The sequence below is a fragment of the Ochotona princeps genome, chromosome 5 (genome assembly GCF_030435755.1).
Source record: "Ochotona princeps isolate mOchPri1 chromosome 5, mOchPri1.hap1, whole genome shotgun sequence".
NCBI lineage: Eukaryota > Metazoa > Chordata > Mammalia > Lagomorpha > Ochotonidae > Ochotona > Ochotona princeps.
The window spans coordinates 7,926,751-7,948,703 of NC_080836.1; the positions used below are offsets into that span (position 1 = coordinate 7,926,751).

The window sequence follows — 21,953 nt, forward strand, 5'->3', positions numbered from 1 at the left end:
CTATAAAATGTGCTGCTATATAGGATAACTTTCTCATGCAGATTTCATTTTCTTTGGATATATTCCCAGGAATGGAATAGCTATGTCATACAGTAGATCAATTTTCAGGTGCTAAGGAACTCTCCATTCTGACTTCCAAGGTGGCTGTACTAAGCTGCACTCCTACCAACAATTAAGTTGAGTAACTTTCTCTCCACATCTCCGAGGGCAGGTGTTGTCAGAGTTCTAAATGTAGGCCAAACTCACTGGAGTTAGGTGAAATTTTAATGTAGTTTTATTAGAGCCCTAGTAACTACAATTTGCTAAGTGATTCTCATTTGTCTCTTCATTAAAGTTCAAGACCTATGAAGATTTCATTTGGTTTTGTTTCTAATCTTTTGTTTATAAAAACGAACAAACCAATATAAAATAAAACAATAACAAAAAGGATTATGTGGTCAACTGATTTAAATTCAGAAAATTAATGGATATAATGTTGTTGGATTTGAGGCCTGGTTGTTGGACCCAGGGCCCTTGCCTCCATGCACACTGAAACCCATGACTGTTGTGCCCTACTACCTGAAGTCTTACCATTCTTTGAGTTGACTCCAAGTTACACTGTCTTTCCATTTGTGATCATCAGGGCTTTAACCTTGCTTACGCCCAGGTGTTCATTCATCCATCCATTCGGACTTAGTCTGTCAGTAACACTGAATGAGTCCCTAGTTATTTTGAGCCAAACCTTTGTTGTCTGGGTTCACTAAGTAGTACAACTTCTTTACTATAATTTATTTTATTCAAGAGACAAAGGTGTCTCATTCATTGGTCCCCTACTAACTCGCATACAATGAACAGAGCTGTGCCATGATAAAGCCGGGAACTGGTAATCCAGTCCCCATTTCCCGGTACCCAACTGCTTGGGCCATCACTTGCTTCTTTCTGAGATGCAATCAGCAGGAAATTGAGATTGACAGCAAACCTTGTAGTTAATCTCAGACACTTTAAAGTGTGTGGGAAGTACTGATTCCAAACAACATCTTAAGCATTAAGTCATTTAACCAATTAACAGTTTAATTTAACCAATTAACAAATTATATATGTGTGTGTGTGTATACATAGGAGAGAATGTTGACATATGATTTGGTGTTCATGATAATGCCACACAGTCCCCAGGTTTGGTGTGGGCAGCTAAAACCAGGATTGCACCAGAACTTTGTCCTGAAATATGACCAAATTTATGAGCTTTCCTTGTGCACACTGGAGCCAGAGCGCAGTCCAGGATAACCAAGGTGAGTGCTGAGAAAGCACATGGAAGCACTTTTGCCTTTGCTGAAATCAATAATCCCAGAGAACATGAGCTTCAGGCTTCTCCAACAAGCCCCAGGTCATGCTCTCTGTGAGGTCATGGTTTAAAGGAAGGGACAGAGAGCTTAAGGATTAATTGTGCAAACATCAGGAATCCAAGAACACACAGCAAGATACATCTGTCTTCCACATAAAATTATACAAAAGTCTCTCTTTATTAAATATATGTTATCTACAGTTTAAGTCTTTTTTTTTTTGTACAACAAGAACCATAGAAAACAAACAAATCCAACGCTGACTTTAATCATTCTCATATGGTAGAATAAGATGGGTTATGTGGTCTACAAAAGTGGCTTGGAATGAGGCAACATCTCTTGGGATTTTGTGTCAGGAATAAAAATCAGAAAATCAGAAGAAACAGGGAGACTGCAGCAGACCCACAAAGGAGATGAACTGTTTCATGTTTTTACCCTGAAAACCAGCCATGCATGTATAGCTAGATGCTGGAATGCAAAATGTCCAGCATGTTGTTTAACAGCTAAAAGCAATCCACTCTTGCATTCCTCCATAAAGAGAGTCCACACATACCTCAGGAAGACTAACTTCCCATTAGCTGGTGATGGCATCTTTGAGAGAATGCTGACTATAGCTCATGGATCATGCTCAACCTGATACTTGCTTTCATGAATAAAGTTTTAGTGGCTTTTGTTTCACAGATGGTTGCCTTTCTGACATGGGCTAGTTAACCAAGAGAAGTGTCAGCTCAGTAAACTGAATTTCAGAAGGAAAAAAAAGTAAAAATATTAATCACTAAACACAAAGTCTCTCTATAAAAACATCGATTTTTAACATAGTTTGATATTTTCTGCAAGAGGATTAAAGGCAACACAATATTTTATAAGTTGATACTGCCATTCAAAGTGAAGACACAATTGTATACAGTTCATGTGAAACCTTGAGCTATGGTTAAATGTGGTGGGAATGTGCGACTAGACACATGTCTGTTATACTTATCCGCTCAAGCTTCATGGTGAGTGTAGTCCTGCAGAATGCTTCTCACAGCATCCACGGGTTGCTGTGTGTCCATAAACCTATTTTATGCTCTCAAGGCTACTGCTGGCATATGAAGCAGGAGAGAACATGCCAGGGTTTAGTAGATAACTTCATTAGCCCCACTATCAGTGTGGCTCTGATTGACCTTCTAGTTTATAATCTCTGTAGCTATTCTCAGGGGAATGGAGAGCAACCATATTCTCAGATGGTGTTGATGGTTGGCCCCTGGCAGTGTGTGATAGCAGGGATTGGGGAGGGCTGTTCTTTTTTATTCTTTTTGCTTGTCTCTGGATGGTTGGACTGATGAGGGCTGGGATAATGTTTTGAACAGTTTCCAGGATCTCATGACATCCTCGTGGAATACAGGGGGAATCTGGTTCAGTAAAGTGGACCAGAGGAGTTTTCAGCCCATTTCTTTTCTTTAAAGCTGTGTCTTGTGCTTAACCTGAGCTGGTTAGGTAACTGCAGTGATCATTTGGAAGCACCTGGGACAATTCTGATCAATTTTCTCAAATTTTAATAAGAAATGTCAGTTGGGGCTGGAGATGATTAAGAATGTTATTTTTTTTAAAGGGAGTCAAGAATTCTTCATGCAAAGCTCATGATATTGCCTCTTTCCCCTGTGTGGAAGACCATGACCTGAACGCACTGAACAGACTCTTGTGTTAGGAGCCAGGATGTTGTAAGATCTGCCATTCCTAATACACAGTGTAGCCAATGGCCTTCTCCACTTCTGGGCACCAATTCCTGCCATGAATTTCTTCTTCCACTTCAGTTTGAATCAACACCTTTTTAGATCACAAGGTGATCAAAACCCTGGAGCCAACCTTTGCATCGCTACTTTGGTTATGTACATTCAGCCATTTTGTAGACTATAAACATTATGAAAGACAACTAGCATACAAAGCACAGTGTTTTACTAAAAATGTGTGCTTTTCTATTCTCCGGAGTACTTTAATGCAAAATAAGAGAACAAAGTCACATAAAGCGAAGTGGTTTGATATTAAAATTTCCTATGAGGGATTCAACTAACAACACATTGGGGGATTCAACTAACAACACATGTCTTTCTCTTCCAGGCAAAAAAAAAAAAAAAAAAAAAAAAAAAAAGACATTCAGGAAAACTCCCTGTTAAAAACTTGAGAAAACAGACCTGTGTTTATAAAGTGTGTGCATGTATGTGTGTGGATTTTATTTTGCCCCCTTTATGCTGTCCAGCTATGTGCAATGCGTGAAGGCAGAGCTGAGAACTAGATGGAATAAAACCTGCAAATACGGTGGCTTCACAGGGAAGCGTATGAGTGAAGTTAAGAAAGTATCAAAAAGAGACAATGGAAGTAATTCAATTATATTACATGTCTTTCAAAGAAAACATTTCAAAACTACATGAGAGAAGTAAAACAGCATTCGGGTATAGGTTTTGAGAGTATCTGTGTCTTCCTGTATTAATCTCCTCTGCTACCTGAAGGAACACAAAACGTATTTATTTATTTAATCTACACTTGACCTGTAGATTGACTGAGGACTAACCACGTGAAAGCCTTTAGCTTAAGAATATTGACCTGGTGTTACAAAGAGCTTTTGATGGGTAGCTGTTACTGGCAGAATTCAAAGGGAGGCAGGCAGGACAGATGTTGGGAACACCAGCAGAATGTTGCTTGAGAAACACATAAGTTTGATGAAAATACTATTAATAATGAAATTGATGCCTTAGCAAATGAAACTGTATTCATGTTTTTAGTTCCCCTGTGAAGTGATAATATTCCATGAAGTCTTTTTGCCAAAACTCCACTTGAACAAGTGGAGGAGATAATGGAGGTCCACTTGGCCAAAGCATGAATCCAGGGAGCATGAAGACCATGAAAATAAAGAGACATTAGGGCCAGTGTTGTAGTGTTTGGGATTAAGTCACAAACCTAAAACACATTCTGTAGTGGAGTGACAGTTTAAGTTCTGGATGTTCTGTTTCACATCCAACTCCCTGCTAATGCACTTGAGAAATCAGGGAGCAGTGGCCCAAGTACTTGTTGGACTCAAGTGGAACTCCTGGCTCCTGGATTCAGCCTTGACCAGCCCTGTCCATGGGGAATAATCAGCAGTGTAGAGATTTTTTCTCTCTTTATCTCACTGCCCCCTCCTTCCAAGTAAATAAGCCAAATATTCATTTGTACATTATATGTGGGTTCCACATGTAATATTGGGATTGGGATGCTGTCATATTAGGATTGGGATGCTGTCAAAAGTAGATATCTATAGCCGCTCAAAGAATGAGACAGGCAGTTAAAACACTGCATAAGAACAGTGGATCTTGCTGGCACAGAGGAGACAGTTATAATTCACACTTATTTCAAACTGTAATTTGTATTTTGCTTTGCAAGGTGCATTTTGGTTGTTTGTTTTCTATACATCTAGTGGAAATTGTAGAGCACCTTGGAGTTATAAAACATCTAGTCCTGTAAAAAGAACTCTACTTAGCCCCGATTCTGTAGGTACACTGAGAACTGAAGGCTGGGCTTTTGCTGAACACACCTTTTGGTATGTCGGGTGTAATGTACTTAACTATGTGTTCCACATGTGCAGGAAAGTACCAGTGGATTCAGGGGTGCAGATGTGCTTAGGGTGGAGCTTCACATCAACATTCACACCACACCCAGGTAAGTACAAGCTTGTAGGCAGCTGAGAACATAAAGCACTCCGAGGTGGCCTTTGCTCATTCTCCATCTTTTCTACCAGCACAAGTCAGCAAGTGACTTTCCTCACTTCTGAGACTTGGATTAGAAAGAATCCCAGCTTTATCATACTTTCCTTCACCTTCCATTTCATAACTGGAGATGCCACAGTCTAACCCCATTACACTTCATGGTGGATTTCGTTTCAGGGGACAGAGACATTTCAGCCAAGCCAAAGCCTGGTTTATGCAGACTTTTAATAAAAAAAGGAAAATGCAATAGTGAAAATTGGAGAAAGGGGAAGAAAGGGTAAGAGGAATTGGTATTTTACTGTCTTCCATCTTGTTAAAAGATCACTCATCTTATTAATGCTAGAAAGGGAAAAAGTGACCTTTTTGGAATTATTTTAAAATGCATTTATGAGGCTATCGCTAGAAAGGACAGAATTAAAATGATTGCCTTTTAATGCAAAAAAACTGTAAAAAATTTTAAGGAGAGATTGTGTATGCATAAAGTTGAAAAAATATTAGGGTCCCAAATTAAATCTGAACCCCAAGAGCTTTATACAGAAAACAAAGCTGTGAGCTGGCAGCTGGATAGAACCAGTCAGTCTATTGATACAGGGCAGAATTGAATAGCAGATGAGAGGGAACCACCAGGAAGAAGACAGAACATCTGCTGAACACCAAGGCTGCTTGAAAGCAGGCTGTAGTTATTTTCCATATGAAATGTGCCTTGCAAAGCAGAAACACGCCTATTTTCCACACCTGTGCATCACTATATTGACAGTCTTGGTGTCTCTTCTGCCTTTTCTCCAAGAAGGGCCATGGTCAAGAATGATGCATTTTACTACAGCAAAAATCATCTGGACTCTCACCTTTATCTTAGGAATGCAATCAAGGTGTCTTCCTGAAGGTATCACTTCGCTGTTTTGCCATCACAAGGGGCTCTGATATGTTCCATCAGCCCACTTAGAAGTAGAAGCTGCAAAAGAGCTGCACGTGAGGAGAAGATCCTTATGCTTATGGTACGTGGAATCTTTGAAAACACTGTGCTATCAATTGGATGGGCTTCTCGGAAATCAAGTTGTGGGCAAACTGATGGTGAACAGAATGCCATGCAATTTAGAGAATCCAAAATTCACTGGAAACAGCTCAGTGGATGAAGTGGATACTCTACCTTTGTTCTAGATCGTGGCATCTATAAACTTGCATTCAATTTGTGCACCAAGTGGTCAATGCACAGGTTGTAGGGAAGAACTGTTTCATATTTACTGCCTTTCATGCAGTGTTTTTTCTTTTGTTTTTCACTTTTTGTTTAATATTCAGTGACAATATTTTAGCTTGTTTGTGGAACCAAATTCTATTTTAAACTCAATATTTGAACTTCTTCATGCTGTGACAGCATATATATTATCTCAATTTAATAATCAATAAATAAGAGTGAAAGAGTGAAAACAGCAGTTATAAAGTTATGAAGCATCGAGAAGTTCTCCTTTTACCTCCCAAAGTCAGGCTACTAGTTTCATGCTTCCTCAAAGATTATGCTATTTCTGTGCTGTTCTACAGTCGCAGTGCCAGGAGATGAAGTCAGCAATAAACAACCAATTGCTCCCTACTACCAGCAAGCCTGCATTTGAAAATATCCAGGGCACAAGTGTCATTGAGGTTACAAGTGAGGAGTTAGGGCCAGGGGCTGCCTCTGCTGAGGACATTTAATGGAGCACAGGCACACCTCTTACTCCTTTTCCAATGTCCTAGGTTCCCTGGCATGAATGGACTTGAAAGGAGAGGTTGTCAGGGATCACCCTGTGAGCCTAACGTCGTGGAGTTAAAATTCAAAGCAATCTGCCAGAAAAATGGGTGCAAAAGTGAGGAACACAGGACTGAGTATGCACTTGTGCACACATGTGTCTCCTTGCTCAGGGCAGTAACATCAGTGCCCTGAGAAGTCATGTTCACCATGATGGTGTCAGAGCAGAAGGGAGTAGCTGCAGCTGCCTGGTCTCTTAAGCTGGATCAAGGATATTGACACTGTGGTGGATGCAAGGAGGTTCCAAAATCCAGATGGCAAACAATTCAGAGAAAGAGAATGGCCCAGCTGAACATTCAGATTCAAGAATGAGAAGGAAAAAAAAAATAAGAACTACAAAAGGAGAGTATTAGGTGACCCTGAAGGTTTTCAGATGAAATACTCCCGTTTACGCTCATTCGCTGTGTCCTGTAAGTCAATCTCGTTTCTGAAGGCGCTGGCCAAATCTTCAGGGTATTCCTTCTTCATCTGGCTTGTGCGAAGGGGCTGCTTGTGCTGGTACAGGAAGCGGATCATGACGGCGATGCTGCAGGCGATGATGAATATCACCAGGGCTATGACCCCTGCAGAGGGAGGGGGAGGGGAGAGAGGTGGACATGAGGACAGTGTCCCTGCCTTCCTACAGAAGGAGGAAATGGAGCAGAAGGGAAAAGTAAAGTAACCAAACAAATACAAACAGCAGTTTCTGCTGCAGGACCTTCAGCCTTCATCTCAGAAAAAGCCTCTTCTTTCACACTAAGTTGGGAGGCAGTTTAATAAAAGTATACATGTCCATACTTCATTGACTAGGAGATTTCACCCGTAAAAATTAACTTTTTTCATAATCTGTTTTGAACAGGGTGTTGAAATCATTTGTAACTGGCACATTTTTTGGTTACCTACCAACGAAATATTTCGAGATATTTCACATCTTAAATAAAAAAAATATTTAAATGTCTTTCATCCACATGCATGCTACTTGCATGCAAATTTACACCATGTGTTCCTAAAAAAAAATCATTACTAATCATGAAAATTTGATTAGCACTTTAAGGCATTCCTAACACTGGAGCGCCCTGATAGTCACGGGATAGTTCACAGGTAGGGTGAGTCCTCAAAGTGGCAAGTTTCAGCCCAGTCCCATTATATTCTCACTCTACCTCTTCTATGGAGGCTCTTGCGACATGAAAAGGCTATGCAAAATGTGGAAATGGGACAATGTGTCTCAACACAAATATAGATTTCTCACAAAACAGCCAAAGATGTTTACAGTAATCAACAACTTAATTCCTAATAAATGCAGATGCCATTGCTATATTTTTCTTCCTAGGTGGTGTAAATATTGATTAAAAACTTGTCTAGTTTGGAAAGCTGCCTTTTGTAAACCATGCACCATGGTGAGCATAAACACAGTAATTGAAGAATTAAATATTTTCATTAGAAGTTTTTCACGATGTTTTTTCAGAGCTAAGACTGTGATTAAGGTTTTGTGACATTTTAGAATGTAATTATATTTCTATGTTTTAAATACCATATACTTATAGAGTATGGATGTATATTTATGCATTCAAAATATATTTATAAATCATCACATTACACATTCTCCAACTATTACAGGGCAACTCGGAGTAAAACCACTCAAAATAACAAATGTATGAACAAGAAGAGTGGCTCTGAGTAATTCTTATGAGTGGATCTCAAGTTTAAGCAGAGATGAAACAGGCAACAGTTTTCCATTTGAAGATGCCTGGAATATTGAGTTAGCGAACACATTTGGAAACTTTCCCCAGGGACTGGAGTAACTTGCCGACTCTTACAGAGACCCACACAAAGTTTGACAAAAAGCAAGCAGAAAACCAAGTCTTCTTCTCCACTTGCAAATGAGAAATAATGTGAAGGAGAGCTGCGGCAATGTTCTCATTCACACAATGATTTCTATCCAGAAAAGAATCAGGTTGAACCCTCTTCCCTGAAGCTGAAATGCAGCTTTTGTATTTGAGGAGTTTCTGTAAAGAAAGGTAATAGTTTGTGCTGCTTACAGTTAGACTGTCAGGGTGTACCATTCTCTCCCCACCGCCAAATCTCTGTTTCCTCTTGTCTGTTGACCATTCACCTCCCCAGCCAGGCTGTGGATTCCAGCGGAGCTGTACCTGAGTCTTTTATTGCTTACCTCTATGCTTATATTCTTTATACAGACCCATAGAGTCAAGTCTGAATAAAAAATGTGGAGGGTTGCGAGGATGGAAACAGGCGGCAGAGGGTGGGAGATACACTCGGCAGAGCTGGGAAGAACTACATCTGTACTAGTTTGTGCAGCTGGATTGAAAACTCCAATTCCATGGGCATATCCCTGCTGTTTAAATCTAACTCATATCACTTGGTTGCAAAAACTGACAGGACTGTATCTTCACCCATCTGTCTGCTGCAACAGAGCTGCTTCACAATTACAGTTTTATTGGTCTGCTTTGTCAATGCTTTGGGAAACATGACAACTGGATGCGGTGAACAGGCTAGAGTCTGATTCCTGCAAATGAATGTTCCAGCTGTTGCTGGTGTTTAGCTGACTGATGAATCATAAGCAGAATGACCTATGGAGCATCAGAGGCTCTCAGAGCAGATGCTTGTGACCCCAGCACAGGGGACTGTTGAAGAAAGACTCATAGTGCTGCATACCAGGTGGGCTTCCTGGTTCAGGAAGCCTTGAATAACTTTCCCCAGAATGGAGGACTGTTTGTATGCTCTCTGCTTTTGATGACACTGAATGCTTTACCTCCAATAATTGCCGAATCACTTTGAACCGCGTTGGTGAGTGGTTCCCGCTCATCCACCTTCCCAAAGGAATCTAAAAGGAGGAAGAGATATCAAACTTCACTCTTCAGTCAAGCACTGAGGCAGAGGGGGTGATATACCTGTGGATCATACCTGATGCTCTCAAATAGTTGAATTGACATCTTGAAGGGAGCCAAAATAAACACAGGTAACAGAAAAGCAATGTGCACAACTATACTTCATAGTTCCAGAACATGATCACTTCCAGGTAGCTTCTGAGATGAGCTGCTGAGTCAGGCGATGGCAGTGTCTTGTCTGTATGCCCTCACGTGCTCTTTCCTATCACTGAATGGTTCCTATGCTTGAACTTACACCCATGTGGGAAACCTGGAAGAAGATCCTGTCTCTTGAGATCAAATCAGCTCAGCTCCGGCTGTCATGGCCAGATGAATCAGTGGATGGAATATCTTTCTCTCTTGTCTCTCCTCTGTATATCTGACTTTCCAACAAAAGTAAAAACTTAAAAAAACAAAGGAAGGAAAGACTTGGTCTCTGTAAGCATAGAAAGATGAGTGTGTAGCTAATTGGCAAGCATGTATGCACATGGAAAAACTATGGTGTGATAGTGACAAGCTTGTGTATTAAAGTAAGTGTGTTAGTTGGTGGCAGGTATGCAAAGGAGAGGTGGAAATGAGAATGCAGAAGAGGTAAAAAAAAAAAATGACCATATCCCCTTCAAAGTAAATTGCAGGGAGAGAAAGAAGGAATCTGAAACGAATTCATTCGTTTATGAAATTTTCCATAAATTACCATTCTGCAAACAGTAGTCCACTATGCCACCATGCCACCTCTCTCGGAATGTCCCCTAGTACATTTGAAATATTCAACTGTTTTTTTTTATACTCAATTATTTTTATTGCAAAGTCAGATATACATAGAGGAGGAGAGGCAGTGAGGAGGATCATCACTCCCCAACAACTACAACAGCTGGAGCTGAGCCAATCCGAAGCTAGGAGCCAGAAGCCTCTTCTGGGTTTCCCACGTGGGTGCAGGTTCCCAGGCTTTGGGCTGTCCTCGACTGCTTTTTCATGCCACAAGCAGGAAGCTGGATGGAAAGTGGGGCTACCAGGATTAGAGCCTGCACTCATATGGAATGCTGACACATCCCAGACGAGGACTTTAGCTGATAGGCTACTGTGCCTGGCCCGAAATATTCAACTCTTAACCACACTCTAGGATTCCAATCATGCCCTTTTTCTTGGTTCATCACTGTTAGCCTATGAACTGCTTTAAGATTACAAGCCAAGGGCCCTTGACCTGGTCCAGATCCATTCATTCTTAGAATATTTTTATGATGACACAATAATGTGCATTATCTCAATTAATTCATTCTATTATTTATGAAAGCTGAAAGTAACTGACTCGCATCTAATGTGATTGAAGTGTCAATATCATAAAAGCCAATGTGTAAAAAAAATAAATGTCATGCCTGTTAATCCTGAGGAAGGCCTACTGCAGAGTGACCAAAAGGGAGGTGAGAGAAGCATTCCAGCAGTGCTTCCTCTCATTCCTCATGTGTCCAAGTTTTCTTTAACAATTGGAAGACCATAGATCAATTTTCAATCCTCTCCTCCTAACAAAATTAGTCTGTTTCAATATTTGCCTATGATACGTTCATCCGTAAGAATAGTCTTTCAACATCTACCTCCATCGTCCTTAACGTGTGTCGGGGCAGTAATGGGAGGGCAGGACGCTATCGATAATCTGGTGAGCTTTGTCAAAAATCTCACACTCTCCTCAGCACCTCTATCTGTAAAACCCCATGTTACATGTAGGCATTTTTGGTAAAATTTGAAAACAATACGTGTTGCAAACCATGCACCCTCATCCATTGCTTCCCATAGAAACCACAACCAGGTCACTGAGTCACCATTGTCTCACTTTCCTTTTGCCTCTTGACCAATCCCATGTCTCCTTAGGTGGCTCAGAGTGGCACTTTCTTTGGGAGCCATAGCAAACTCTTCTGTAAAAGACAGATGTTTTCATGACTGTCACCTCATCATACTTGATTAAATAAATCCCAGATATATTGGACAACATAGAACATCAGTAACTGAAACATATCGCAAAGATTTTTAAGAAGTGTTTAAGCAAGAGGATATTTATGAATGATGATGTTACATGGCTTTTTTTTTTCAGAAAGCAGCCATGATCTTAAACCAGGTATAATCAATGTGTTCCATAATGTTAATCAACCCCTCAAACTATAAATAGTTTTTATTTAAAAAAGATTTATTTATCTTTATGGGAAACATAGATCTACAAAGAGAAGGAGAGGCAGAAATATTTTCCCTCTGCTAGTTTACTCTCTCTCCATGTCGCTGCAATGTACATAACTGTACTGATCCAAAGCCAGGACCTCATGAGCTTCTTCTAGGTCTCCCATGTAGGTGCAGAGTACCAAGGCTTTTGACCATCCTTTACTGCTTTCCCAGGCCACCATGAGGGAACTAGACGGGAAGTCAAGCAGCAGAGACCTGAATTGCTGTTTATATAGGATCCCAGTACTTGCAAGGAAGAGGATTAGCCAATAGAGTCATGGCACCAGGCCCTATAAGCATCTTAAAGATAATGTTCATAAGGGATTCCCCTGGGACATTCTCTGAAAAGTACCTGATGAAGAATGCTCAGTGATCATGGCATTGACATCAACTTCCAGCGTGGAGTCACAGCTGGCTTCTGCCAACGTCCCTTGGACAGTCACAGGAGCAGTGGTGCTGTGACGCAGGGCTGCCTTTAATGGTGCTATGTGGTTATAAAGAACTGAAGACAGGCATCCGAGAAAACCAAAGGTGTTTGCTTTAGCAACTTCAGGATCCAGGACAAAGCTTTCTGGAATATCAAAACAATCAGAGATCTCTTAAAAAATCATGGTGCATGTTATGTTTGAAAAATATCTGAAATTACAGAAAATACATGGTTACTCTTTAACTAATGAAAACTTGCCCCCTCCATTCCTCTCCTGTCTCCAGCTCCATCCCACCATAAGAATCAACACATCAATCACATTTCATTAACGAAGGGAGGGAGGGAGGGAGGGAGGGAGGGAGGGAGGGAGGGAGGAAGGAAGGAAGGAAGGAAGGAAGGAAGGAAGGAAGGAAGGAAGGAAGGAAGGAAGGAAGGAAAGAGGGAGGAAAGGAGGGGAAGGAGGGGGAGGGCAGGAAAGGGTGGAGGAGAGAAAAGCAGGGGAGAGGAGAGGAGAGGAGAGGAGAGGAGAGGAGAGGAGAGGAGAGGAGAGGAGAGGAGAGGAGGAGAGAAGAGGAGGAGGGAGGGAAACAAAGAAGGAAGGGAAAAAAAGAAAAGAATCTTCAAGGGACATTTATGCTTTGACATAAAATCATTCCAAACTTCTAAATATTCATTCATTCACTTACTGAATACTAACAAAAGCTATAAGTTCATTCTATACTTTAGAAGTTTGATGAAGTTGTGTTATTGTTCCCATCGCCATTTATTTATGCATTCTGGAAAAAAACTATAAGTCCACTGCAGCAAACATTACAACACATCACACCATAATTTTACAAGAGGAAAAATAAGGAGATTTAGACATATTGGAAGTCAAAAGAGGCTTCATTGACCTGCATCAGTTTTACTGATTAAGCCTCCTGTAAACATTGCCTTTCTATTCAAGCTCTGTATCTACTAGGTGAGAATGGATTTTCCATGCCAGCTTTAGACTTCCTAAAGAAAGTCTGAATATATTCATAAAAATTGGAATGCAATCCTATATTTTTTTATATTTGTTTATTTTTATTGGAAAGGTGGATTTACAGAGAGAAGCGGGCATGGAGAGAAAGATCTTCTGTCCCTTGGTTCAACCCCCAAGTGACTGCAATAGCCAGAGCTGAGTCAATCCAGACTCAGGAACCAGGAGCCTCCTCTGGGTTTCTCACCTGGATGCAGCGTTCCAAAGCTTTTGGCCATTTTCTACTGCATTTAGAGGCCACAAGTCAGAAGCTAGATAGACAGTGGGACAGCTGATATGCACAGAGGTTCCTGGTGCTTGTAAGGCAAGGATTTAGCCACTGAGCCATTGTGCCAGGTTCAAATGCAATCATTTATGACTTGCAGCAAGATCCATGTGTCATTTTCTTTAAATTTGTAGGAATATTACTCAGCATCTCATTTCTTTCTCTTAAAAGCACAGTGGCAAATTGTTACAAGAACATTCTAAAATAGATAAGAAGATGTCAACTCACTATGTGCTAAAAAAAGATCACTCCGTATATTAAACACATACAGTAAGAAGATAAGCACTCTCTAGTTATTCATGAAAATTTTCCTTTAGAAAGAAATACAGTATTTTAAGTATTTTAAGTATTTTAATTCTCTAAGTATTTCATATAATTTAATCAGTATTTTCCTGCTTTAAGTATTATTTCCTTTTTCTAAAATATTTGCTTATTTTTTGTAAAGCATATTTACATAGAAGAGGAGAGACTGGGAGGAAGATGTTTCATCTGATGGTTCACTGCCCAAGTGGCTGCAACAGCTGGAACCAATCTGAAGCCAGGAGCCAGGAGCATCTTCCAGGTCTCCCACTCGGGTGCAGGGTCCCAAGGCTTTGGGCTGTCCTCGACTGCTTTCCCAGGCCACAAGCAGGGAGCTGAACGTTAAGTAGGGTCACTGGGATTAGAACCGGTGCCCAAATGGGATCCTGGCGCATTCAAGACAAGGACTTTAGCTGCTAGGCCACAGTGTGAGGCCCAAGTATTATTTCTTTATTATTTTATTTAATTGAGATAAATTCTCCATCCACTGGTTCCTTTTTCAAATGCCTGCAACATTCAGAGCTGGGTCACACTGAAGCTGGCAGCCAGAAACAGTCTCTGTGCCTCCTACATGTGTTACAAAGAATTAAGCACTTACACCATCACCAGGTTTTTCCCATGGCGTGCTTTAACAGGAAGCTAGAATGAGGAGTAGGACTGAGATTTGAACAAGGAACAAATGCTTACTTGTGGCAACAAATCACTGCTACTTCTTTTTAACTTCTTCCTATATTTAGAAACTGTTAAAAATTTTTGACACATTTCAAAGATTGAGGAACTGCCCTACGTTTTATGAAAACTTCGTTTTATTATTTTGATTTTTCATTCATTTTTATTAGATTCAGTGTGGGTTATAGCTATAATTCTAAGGACACAGTCATGTTCCCTCGCTCCCTGTCTCCCTTGTCCATCATGCCCTCCTACCTGTCTTCCCCTTCTCTACGTCTTGGACATTTTGGACAAGATGAGTGGGGAAAATGACTATTTCAAATATAAATAACGTTTTGAAGTAACCACTGATTAATATAATACCCTTTACAATTAAAGGGTATAATTAAAGGGATACAATGAAATCTGTGAAACTGTATTCTCAGTGATCATGACACACACATTTTCTGAATTTCTCTTTCTTTCTTTGCCTCCCTCCCTCTCTTTCTTTCTCTTTACCACTCTCTTTATTTCTCCTCTATTTTCTCTTTGAATTAACTTCTATATATAAGAAAGAACATAAACATTTGTTTATTTCAGCCAGCTTAATGTCCTCCAATTGCATATATTTTTTTTACAAAGGGTTGAAATTCATTTCTTTCTTTCTTTCTTTCTTTCTTTCTTTCTTTCTTTCTTTTTCTTTCTTCATTTTTCTTTTCCGTTTGTTTTTAACAGCAGAATAGTATCCCATCTGGTATAGATGACATACATTCATTCATCTGATGATGGAAATCTTCCTTGATTCTAACATTTGGCTGTCGTATACATTGCTTTTATGAATCATTGGTGTCATCTTTAGGACGTATGCTTGTAGAGTCACTGTTTTGATCCTGAAGACTGAGAAAGGTGACTGTTTCCTGCATGGCATCCACCAAGAATGGTCACATAAAATATGCCAAATGCTGCTTTCAGTATCTGAGAACACTAGAAGCACATCTCCCTGCCCATACTCAAGGGAGGAGACAGAAACAAAGGAGGCTGAACAGCAGCCTCCAGTCCAGCCAGCGAATGTGGCAGAGCTGGAGTTTGAATCTAGACTTAGGTTGGTTTTCCTTGAACTTGTTAACACCTTTGGGTATCAGTTATGAACCAAGCATTGTGCTGCTCAAGTTCAATGATCTCAAAAGTCTTGCAAGACAAGGACCAGTAGCCTCAGTACCACAGATGAAAGAATTAAGGCCTCATAGAGGTTGTGTGAAGTCTTTCTAGGTCCATGAAGAGATTCCAGACAACTAGTTTATTTTTGCAAAAAACGACACTAAATGTATTCTGTTGGATGGATGTATTTCATTGGTGGATCTTCCTGTTATGCTTCACGAAGGTTTTTCAGAATTTGGTCAATGTTTTCTCCTTACACTTATTAATCTTCATCAATACTGGCTCATCCCAAGAAGACAAACTTCCTATCTAATAATGAAAGATGTTAGGCAACTGGTAGCCTAACAAGTTACTAAGGTTGAGTGATGGCTCAACATAACATATTTAACTAAAACAATGAGTCCATTACAGCCTTCACAGAAGAAATATCTGTATGGGATCCAGCACAGGAACTGTGTTTGCACTCAGTTTCAAGTCAAAACACTAATTCAGCACATCAAATACTGAATGATGAGAGCAGAGCACAATGCCCTGGTTATGCTGTCTGCAGAAAGATTGACTGGTGTTGAGAGCTGTTATTCCAAAATCATAGTGTAGAAGTCACAGGAGTGGTAGGGAGTTCCTGGACTTTAAGCCTCTTTATGAACACCCACTCCCACCCACACCAATAAAAACAGAGCCCCCAGCTTTGGCACTAACACCTCTCAGCTGGAGTCCTTGCTTTGGACAGCCCATCTTTTGCTGTTGGTCCTTAAAAATTAAGCTGTATCTGTTACATGGTAAGGTGGCTATCAAGTTAAGAGTCCAAAATCATTTCACTGATCCCAATATGAACAAATACTAGTTTCTCAGTTTCTCCGCTGACTTCTCTAGAGTTAGAAACTCATGAGTGACTGTTTACTTTGCCAAGTCACAAGTTCTTAGTAATTTCTGTCACTGTTGTTTCATAAAAGTATCTCTGTTTAGACTAAAATGATAGCACTCTTGTTTGACCACTTGAGCTCAGAAAATACAAAGTCTATTTATACACAGGAGTTTATAATCTGCACTCCATTGTATGTATCAGGGAGAAAACAAAACAAACTGGATGAAATAAAGTCTGAGTCTTTCTCTCTCTCTTTCTCTCTCTCTCTCTCTCTCTCTCTCTCTCTCTCTCTCTCTCTCTCTCTCTTTTTCTCTCAGTGATCCAGTGTTAGTAAACCAGGATTTTTTCCTAGATTTGTATTTCAGAAGCCCTAGTCCCAGCTTCTATATGTTCTGAAGGCAAGGGAACAAAGGGTCCATTCTGGAGATTGAAAAATCCAAACTTCTGCTGCAAATGATTCATTGGTTCTGACGAGTCACACAGTGTCTTACACTCTGCGAAAGCTATGACCATGTTGTATTTAACTGGGAACACTGTTCACTTAAACACTGACATGGAAACCAAGTTTTAAAAGAATTAATTAAGGAGACCAAGAATGGGATTGAATATTGGCTAGCCTGATAACAAACTCTGGCCCAAATCCCCACTGACAAATAAACTTCCTTCACTCCACCTTATTTCAATTAAACATTGCTGCATTTTTTTCCTCCAGATATGGATTTCCATAATCAATAAACCAGGCTGCCTGGTTCTACATCCAATTGTTTATTAATAGTACATGTTTTGAAGACTCACACCTTTCAGTTTGTCACCTGATTTCTTTTAAAGATTTATTTATTTTAATTGGAAAGGCAGAAATACAGAGAGGAGGAGAGAGAGAGAGGATGATCTTCAGTCTTGTGATTCACTCACCAAGTGACAGGAATGACCACAGCTGAGCCAATCTGAAGCCAGGAGCCAGGAACCTCTTCCAGGTCTCCCTCGCTGGTGCAGAATCCTAAGGCTTTAGGCTGTTCTCAACTGCTTTCCCAGGTCACAAGCAGGGAGCTGGATGCGAAGCAGGGCTGCCAGGATTAGAACTGGTGCCCATATGGGATCCCAGCACATGCAAGGCGAGGACTTTAGCTGCTAAGCTACCACTCCAGGCCCTGTCTCCTGATTTTTAACACAGGCATCAGCACAGCACCCACACATGTAGCTATACTGGACATATTTAACCTTGAATTTGTGGACTGATTTCTCCAATGGAACTCATTGGAAATGATGAACTACCAGCTACAGTGTCCGTTTCCAAGAGGGCTGACACATTCGATGAACGGGTAATATGGAGAGGCTCTGAGACTCAGTGAAGTGAGAGGTGCCAGCTGGCCTCAGCTCTTCAGGTGCTCCTGCAGAGAAACTCGTTAGGGAATCCACTTAGATCCTTTGGACTGTCCCAGCCATTCATTAAATACCACATCCCAGGAAATGATGAACCTACTCAGCAAGCCCCATGAAAATTGTTAGCCTGTGAAATGATGAGGCATTGCAACATGTTTGATTTTTAGGCTATCAAATTATGGGATTACATATATATGTATATATGTATATGTATGCATACACACATATATATATAGTGCATACATATTTAGCGGTTTATTTTAAAGGAAAAGTTATACACAGCGGGGTGCTAGAGGGAGGGAGAGAGAAAATTTTCTATCCTTAGGTTCATAGTGTCAGGGGCTGGACCAGGCCAAAACCAGGGGCTGAGAACTCCCTTAGCCCTTCCGTGAGGAAGGCCCATATAGAAGAGTCCAAGAACTTGGGCCATATTCTGGTACTTCCCAAGTTTATTGACAAAAAACTGGATTACAAGGGGAACAGCTGGAATTTAAACTGGCACCCTGATAAGATGCTGGCTTAACCCACCATATCACAAGGTGATACATCATGTTATAATTGAAAACAGCAATGGAGAGTCCCATATGATGTGTATGGCTAAATCCGCACCTTGCACAAGCTGTGATCCCATATAGACAATAGTTCATGACCCAGCTGTTCCACTTTCCATCCTTGTTTGTGGTCTTGGAAGGCAGTAGGCGATGACCCAAATCCTTGAGACCCTGCATCCATGTGGGTGACCCGGAAGAAACACCTGGCTCCTAGCTCCTGATTCCTGGCATTTATCAGCTTAGCTCCTAGTGTTGTGGTCATTTGGGGATTGAGCCAGATAACAAAAGAACTTTCTCTGTGTCTCTACTTCCCTTTGCAAATGTGTGTTTCAAATAAGAATAAGGACATCTTAAACCAAGGAGCTTAGCATCAGTCACAGGTAAAGTAACCCACAGCAGTCTGGACTGGTCAAGGCAGCAGCACCTGAATGTGCATTCTGAATAGGGTGTAGGGTGGGCCGGGCTGCTACATTCACCAGCTCATACAAGGTCAAATGGAAGGCCAGACTGTGCTGGGCACTGGCCTAAAACCCAAGGGCATGTATGGGAACTGGGTCTGGGTGTGGATCAAGTGGAGGAACTTGGGAAACTCCCCTGGTGAGTCATAGCTCCTGCTGGTGAACATGTGGTCCAGACCTGGGGGTTGGACAAGCTGGGCAAAGTAGCTCCAACAGCTGGTTAATGTGTGAATTGGTAATGGAACGGGATGTACTAGGCCAGACTGAGCAAACCTTAGCCTACAAGCAAAACTAGAAACCAGGATGGAGCACAGGTCATGCCGAGCTAGGCTCTTGCACCTACTGGTCTGCGTGAGTCAGGGATGCCTAAGTCACAGTGTCTAAGGCAGAGGCCAGGACAGGTGAGGGGCTGAATCAAGCTGAGTCAGAGCAACCACTGACATGTGCGTGACTTATGACTGGGAACAGGCCTGGCTGGAGAGCTAAGGGGACACCCTAACTGGGTTGAGGTTCCCACCAAGGGGTGCATGGGTTGGAATGGGGCTTCGTTCTGGCCAGGAAACACTCATAGTCTCCCTTGGCACAAGTGTGGACTGGGACTGGGTGCACCAAGCCGGCCAGACCCCAGCACCGTCTGGTGTCCTGGAGGACCAGAGTAGATGTGGGACGGACTAGGTTAGGTCTCAACCCTTACTGAACCATGTGTGAGCCGTATGTGGGTATGGCTGAGCTGAAACATCCAACAACAAGAACCAGCTTGGGCTGAAGGCCATTCAGGACAAGCTACTATTCCTACTAGGACAGGAGGTGAACTGAGTAGGGCTGACTCATGGACCCCCTGGTATGCGCAAAATCTGGCATTGGGAGGGGTTCTGATGGAGGAGCCTGGGCAACTCCTCTGGCAGGACACAGTCCCTGCAGGTAAGCACAAGAAACATGATAGGATACAGCCCAGAATAGGCCATGGAAAGTTACCTACTGGCATACATTCGGCATGGGCCGGGGGCAGACCAGGCTGAAACAGTTCACGTCATCCACTGGCAAATCCAAGCACCAGAACAGAGTGTGGGTCAGGCCGGGTTAGGTCGCGACAAAAACCAGTCCACAATACAGAATGCCAAAGTGAGGTTGCCTGTACCGGATGTGACTGCAGTGCCCATCCATCCAGCTCGTGTGAGATCCAGGAAGGGAGCGGGCAGAGCCTGTGGGGAAAAAGGGGTGGTTCCCTTGCTGGACAACTACACCCACTGGAGGGCATGAGCTGGGATGGGGGCAGACAAGACTAGGCAGGGCTACAACACCTGTGCGCCTCATGTGGACTAGATCAGGGAAAAGCCCGGCTGGGCTGATTGTTCCTACTGGTGCAAACAAAATTAGAGTGGGTGAGGGTTGTTGGGGCTTAACCGCAGCATCAGCTGGCAGAAGCTGGCACAGGGGTTAATTCTGTCAAGTCAAACCACAGAACCACCTGGAGAGTGCATAATCCAGGAGTGAGAGAGACCTGGGAGGGAAATAGTGGGCTCCTCCCTCTTGGGTTACCACTCCCATGGGAGGGCACAAAAAGCTAGGACAGGGGCTGGGGTGGCTAGACAGAGAGGCACTCAGCAACGTCCGTGAGGGCTGGATAGTTGGGCTGATTAGATGGAACTAAGTTTCAATACCCATTGACATGTATGAGAGCCAAATGGGATACGGGGCCGACTGGACTAGTCTGCTACACATACTGGCAAACCAGGGTAGGGGAGGGCCTGGTGGAGGTTATTGTGGGTTGCTCCGACTGGGCTGCAGCTCCCACTGGTTTATGTGAGGGCCGAGTATGTGTTGGGCAGAACCAGGCTGGACTGCAATACCTATTGGTTCCAGTGGAAGTCAGGGCTGAAAACAGAACCAATCCAGCAACTGCAACCACCAGCTGATGGTGGCAATGGAATGTGATGGGCCCTGAACTTGCTAGTACATACAAGAATCTGGTCTGGGAACACCTCAAAGTTTCTTTGGGGATCTCCCCAATCAAAATGGCAGACTCAGAACCCTAACCAAGAAAAGATGGAAGACAGAACAGGTCAATCAACCACCTCAGCTATATGTTGGCAGCGAAGTGCTGGACAAATGGAGACTCTATGATGGACTATGTCAATCAGTGGATTCTTCAACGACCTCATTGTGCTTGGAGTGGCGAGATTGGCAGCGATTCATAACTGGTGAACTATTAAAACCACTTGAGCAAGTATCTCAGAGCTTGCCCCACATCTGGGACCTGGGGTGGGTAGGAGACTGGGTGGGGCTTCTCCCTCAATATTCCCTTTACCTCAGATACATGAAGGAAACAATATGGAAATGATAATCTTACCCACTTTCCTGTAGCCCTTGTACCTTTTTACCCTAATTAACTATGCAAATATTGTCAAAAATATAATAATAATAAAAAATCCAAAAAATTAAAATAAAACAATAATGGATACTCCAGGTTCTATCTCATATATTTACTGTGATTCTTAAATATGATAAAGAAGGAAATATATTGTGTTTGTTGCCTGACACTTGGCAAATACAGAGCAATATATATGTATGTGTGGTATATGCTGTCTTCTAAAAGTTCATTGTTCCTTGTGTGGGAACAGGACACCCAAGGCAAGTTCCAATCATGCACCTTGCAGTCTAGAATTAACCACCTCATGACATCTCCAGCCACAAGTGACACTGGATCCAGTCATTTCAGTATCTCTTATTGTATATTCTTTATAAGACTTTGTGACGTAGAGCACACCAAATGCGGCTTTGCATACCAAATCATCAAGGTCATGAATGGATAGGTGACTGATATAATTTAGATGCCATCAGAAGCACTTACAAGGTTTGCATTTGAGTGCAAGTGGTTTACTTAAGAAGTAGAGCACCAGTAGGGAGAGTGTAGAGGTGTTAAGCATGGGCAGAAAGTGTAAATAATATATTATCAAGTCAACTAGCACCATGACAGTGAGAGTTTCATATCA

At 41.8% G+C, this 21,953-nt stretch overlaps 1 protein-coding gene across 1 annotated transcript in view; it reads right to left on the bottom strand.

Annotated features, from left to right (window-relative positions):
• Positions 1 to 6,544: 6,544 nt before the first annotated feature.
• LOC101519617 (contactin-associated protein-like 5) overlaps positions 6,545 to 21,953 on the bottom strand; it is a 384,664-nt gene continuing 369,255 nt past the window's right edge. Inside the window, exons 23-25 of the mRNA XM_058664176.1 lie at positions 12,240 to 12,458; positions 9,568 to 9,639; positions 6,545 to 7,381 (exon numbers count right to left, since the gene is read on the bottom strand). Of these exons, the coding sequence (XP_058520159.1) occupies positions 7,188 to 7,381; positions 9,568 to 9,639; positions 12,240 to 12,458 (485 nt within the window). The 3' untranslated portion in view covers positions 6,545 to 7,187. The remainder of the gene's footprint in view (positions 7,382 to 9,567; positions 9,640 to 12,239; positions 12,459 to 21,953) is intronic.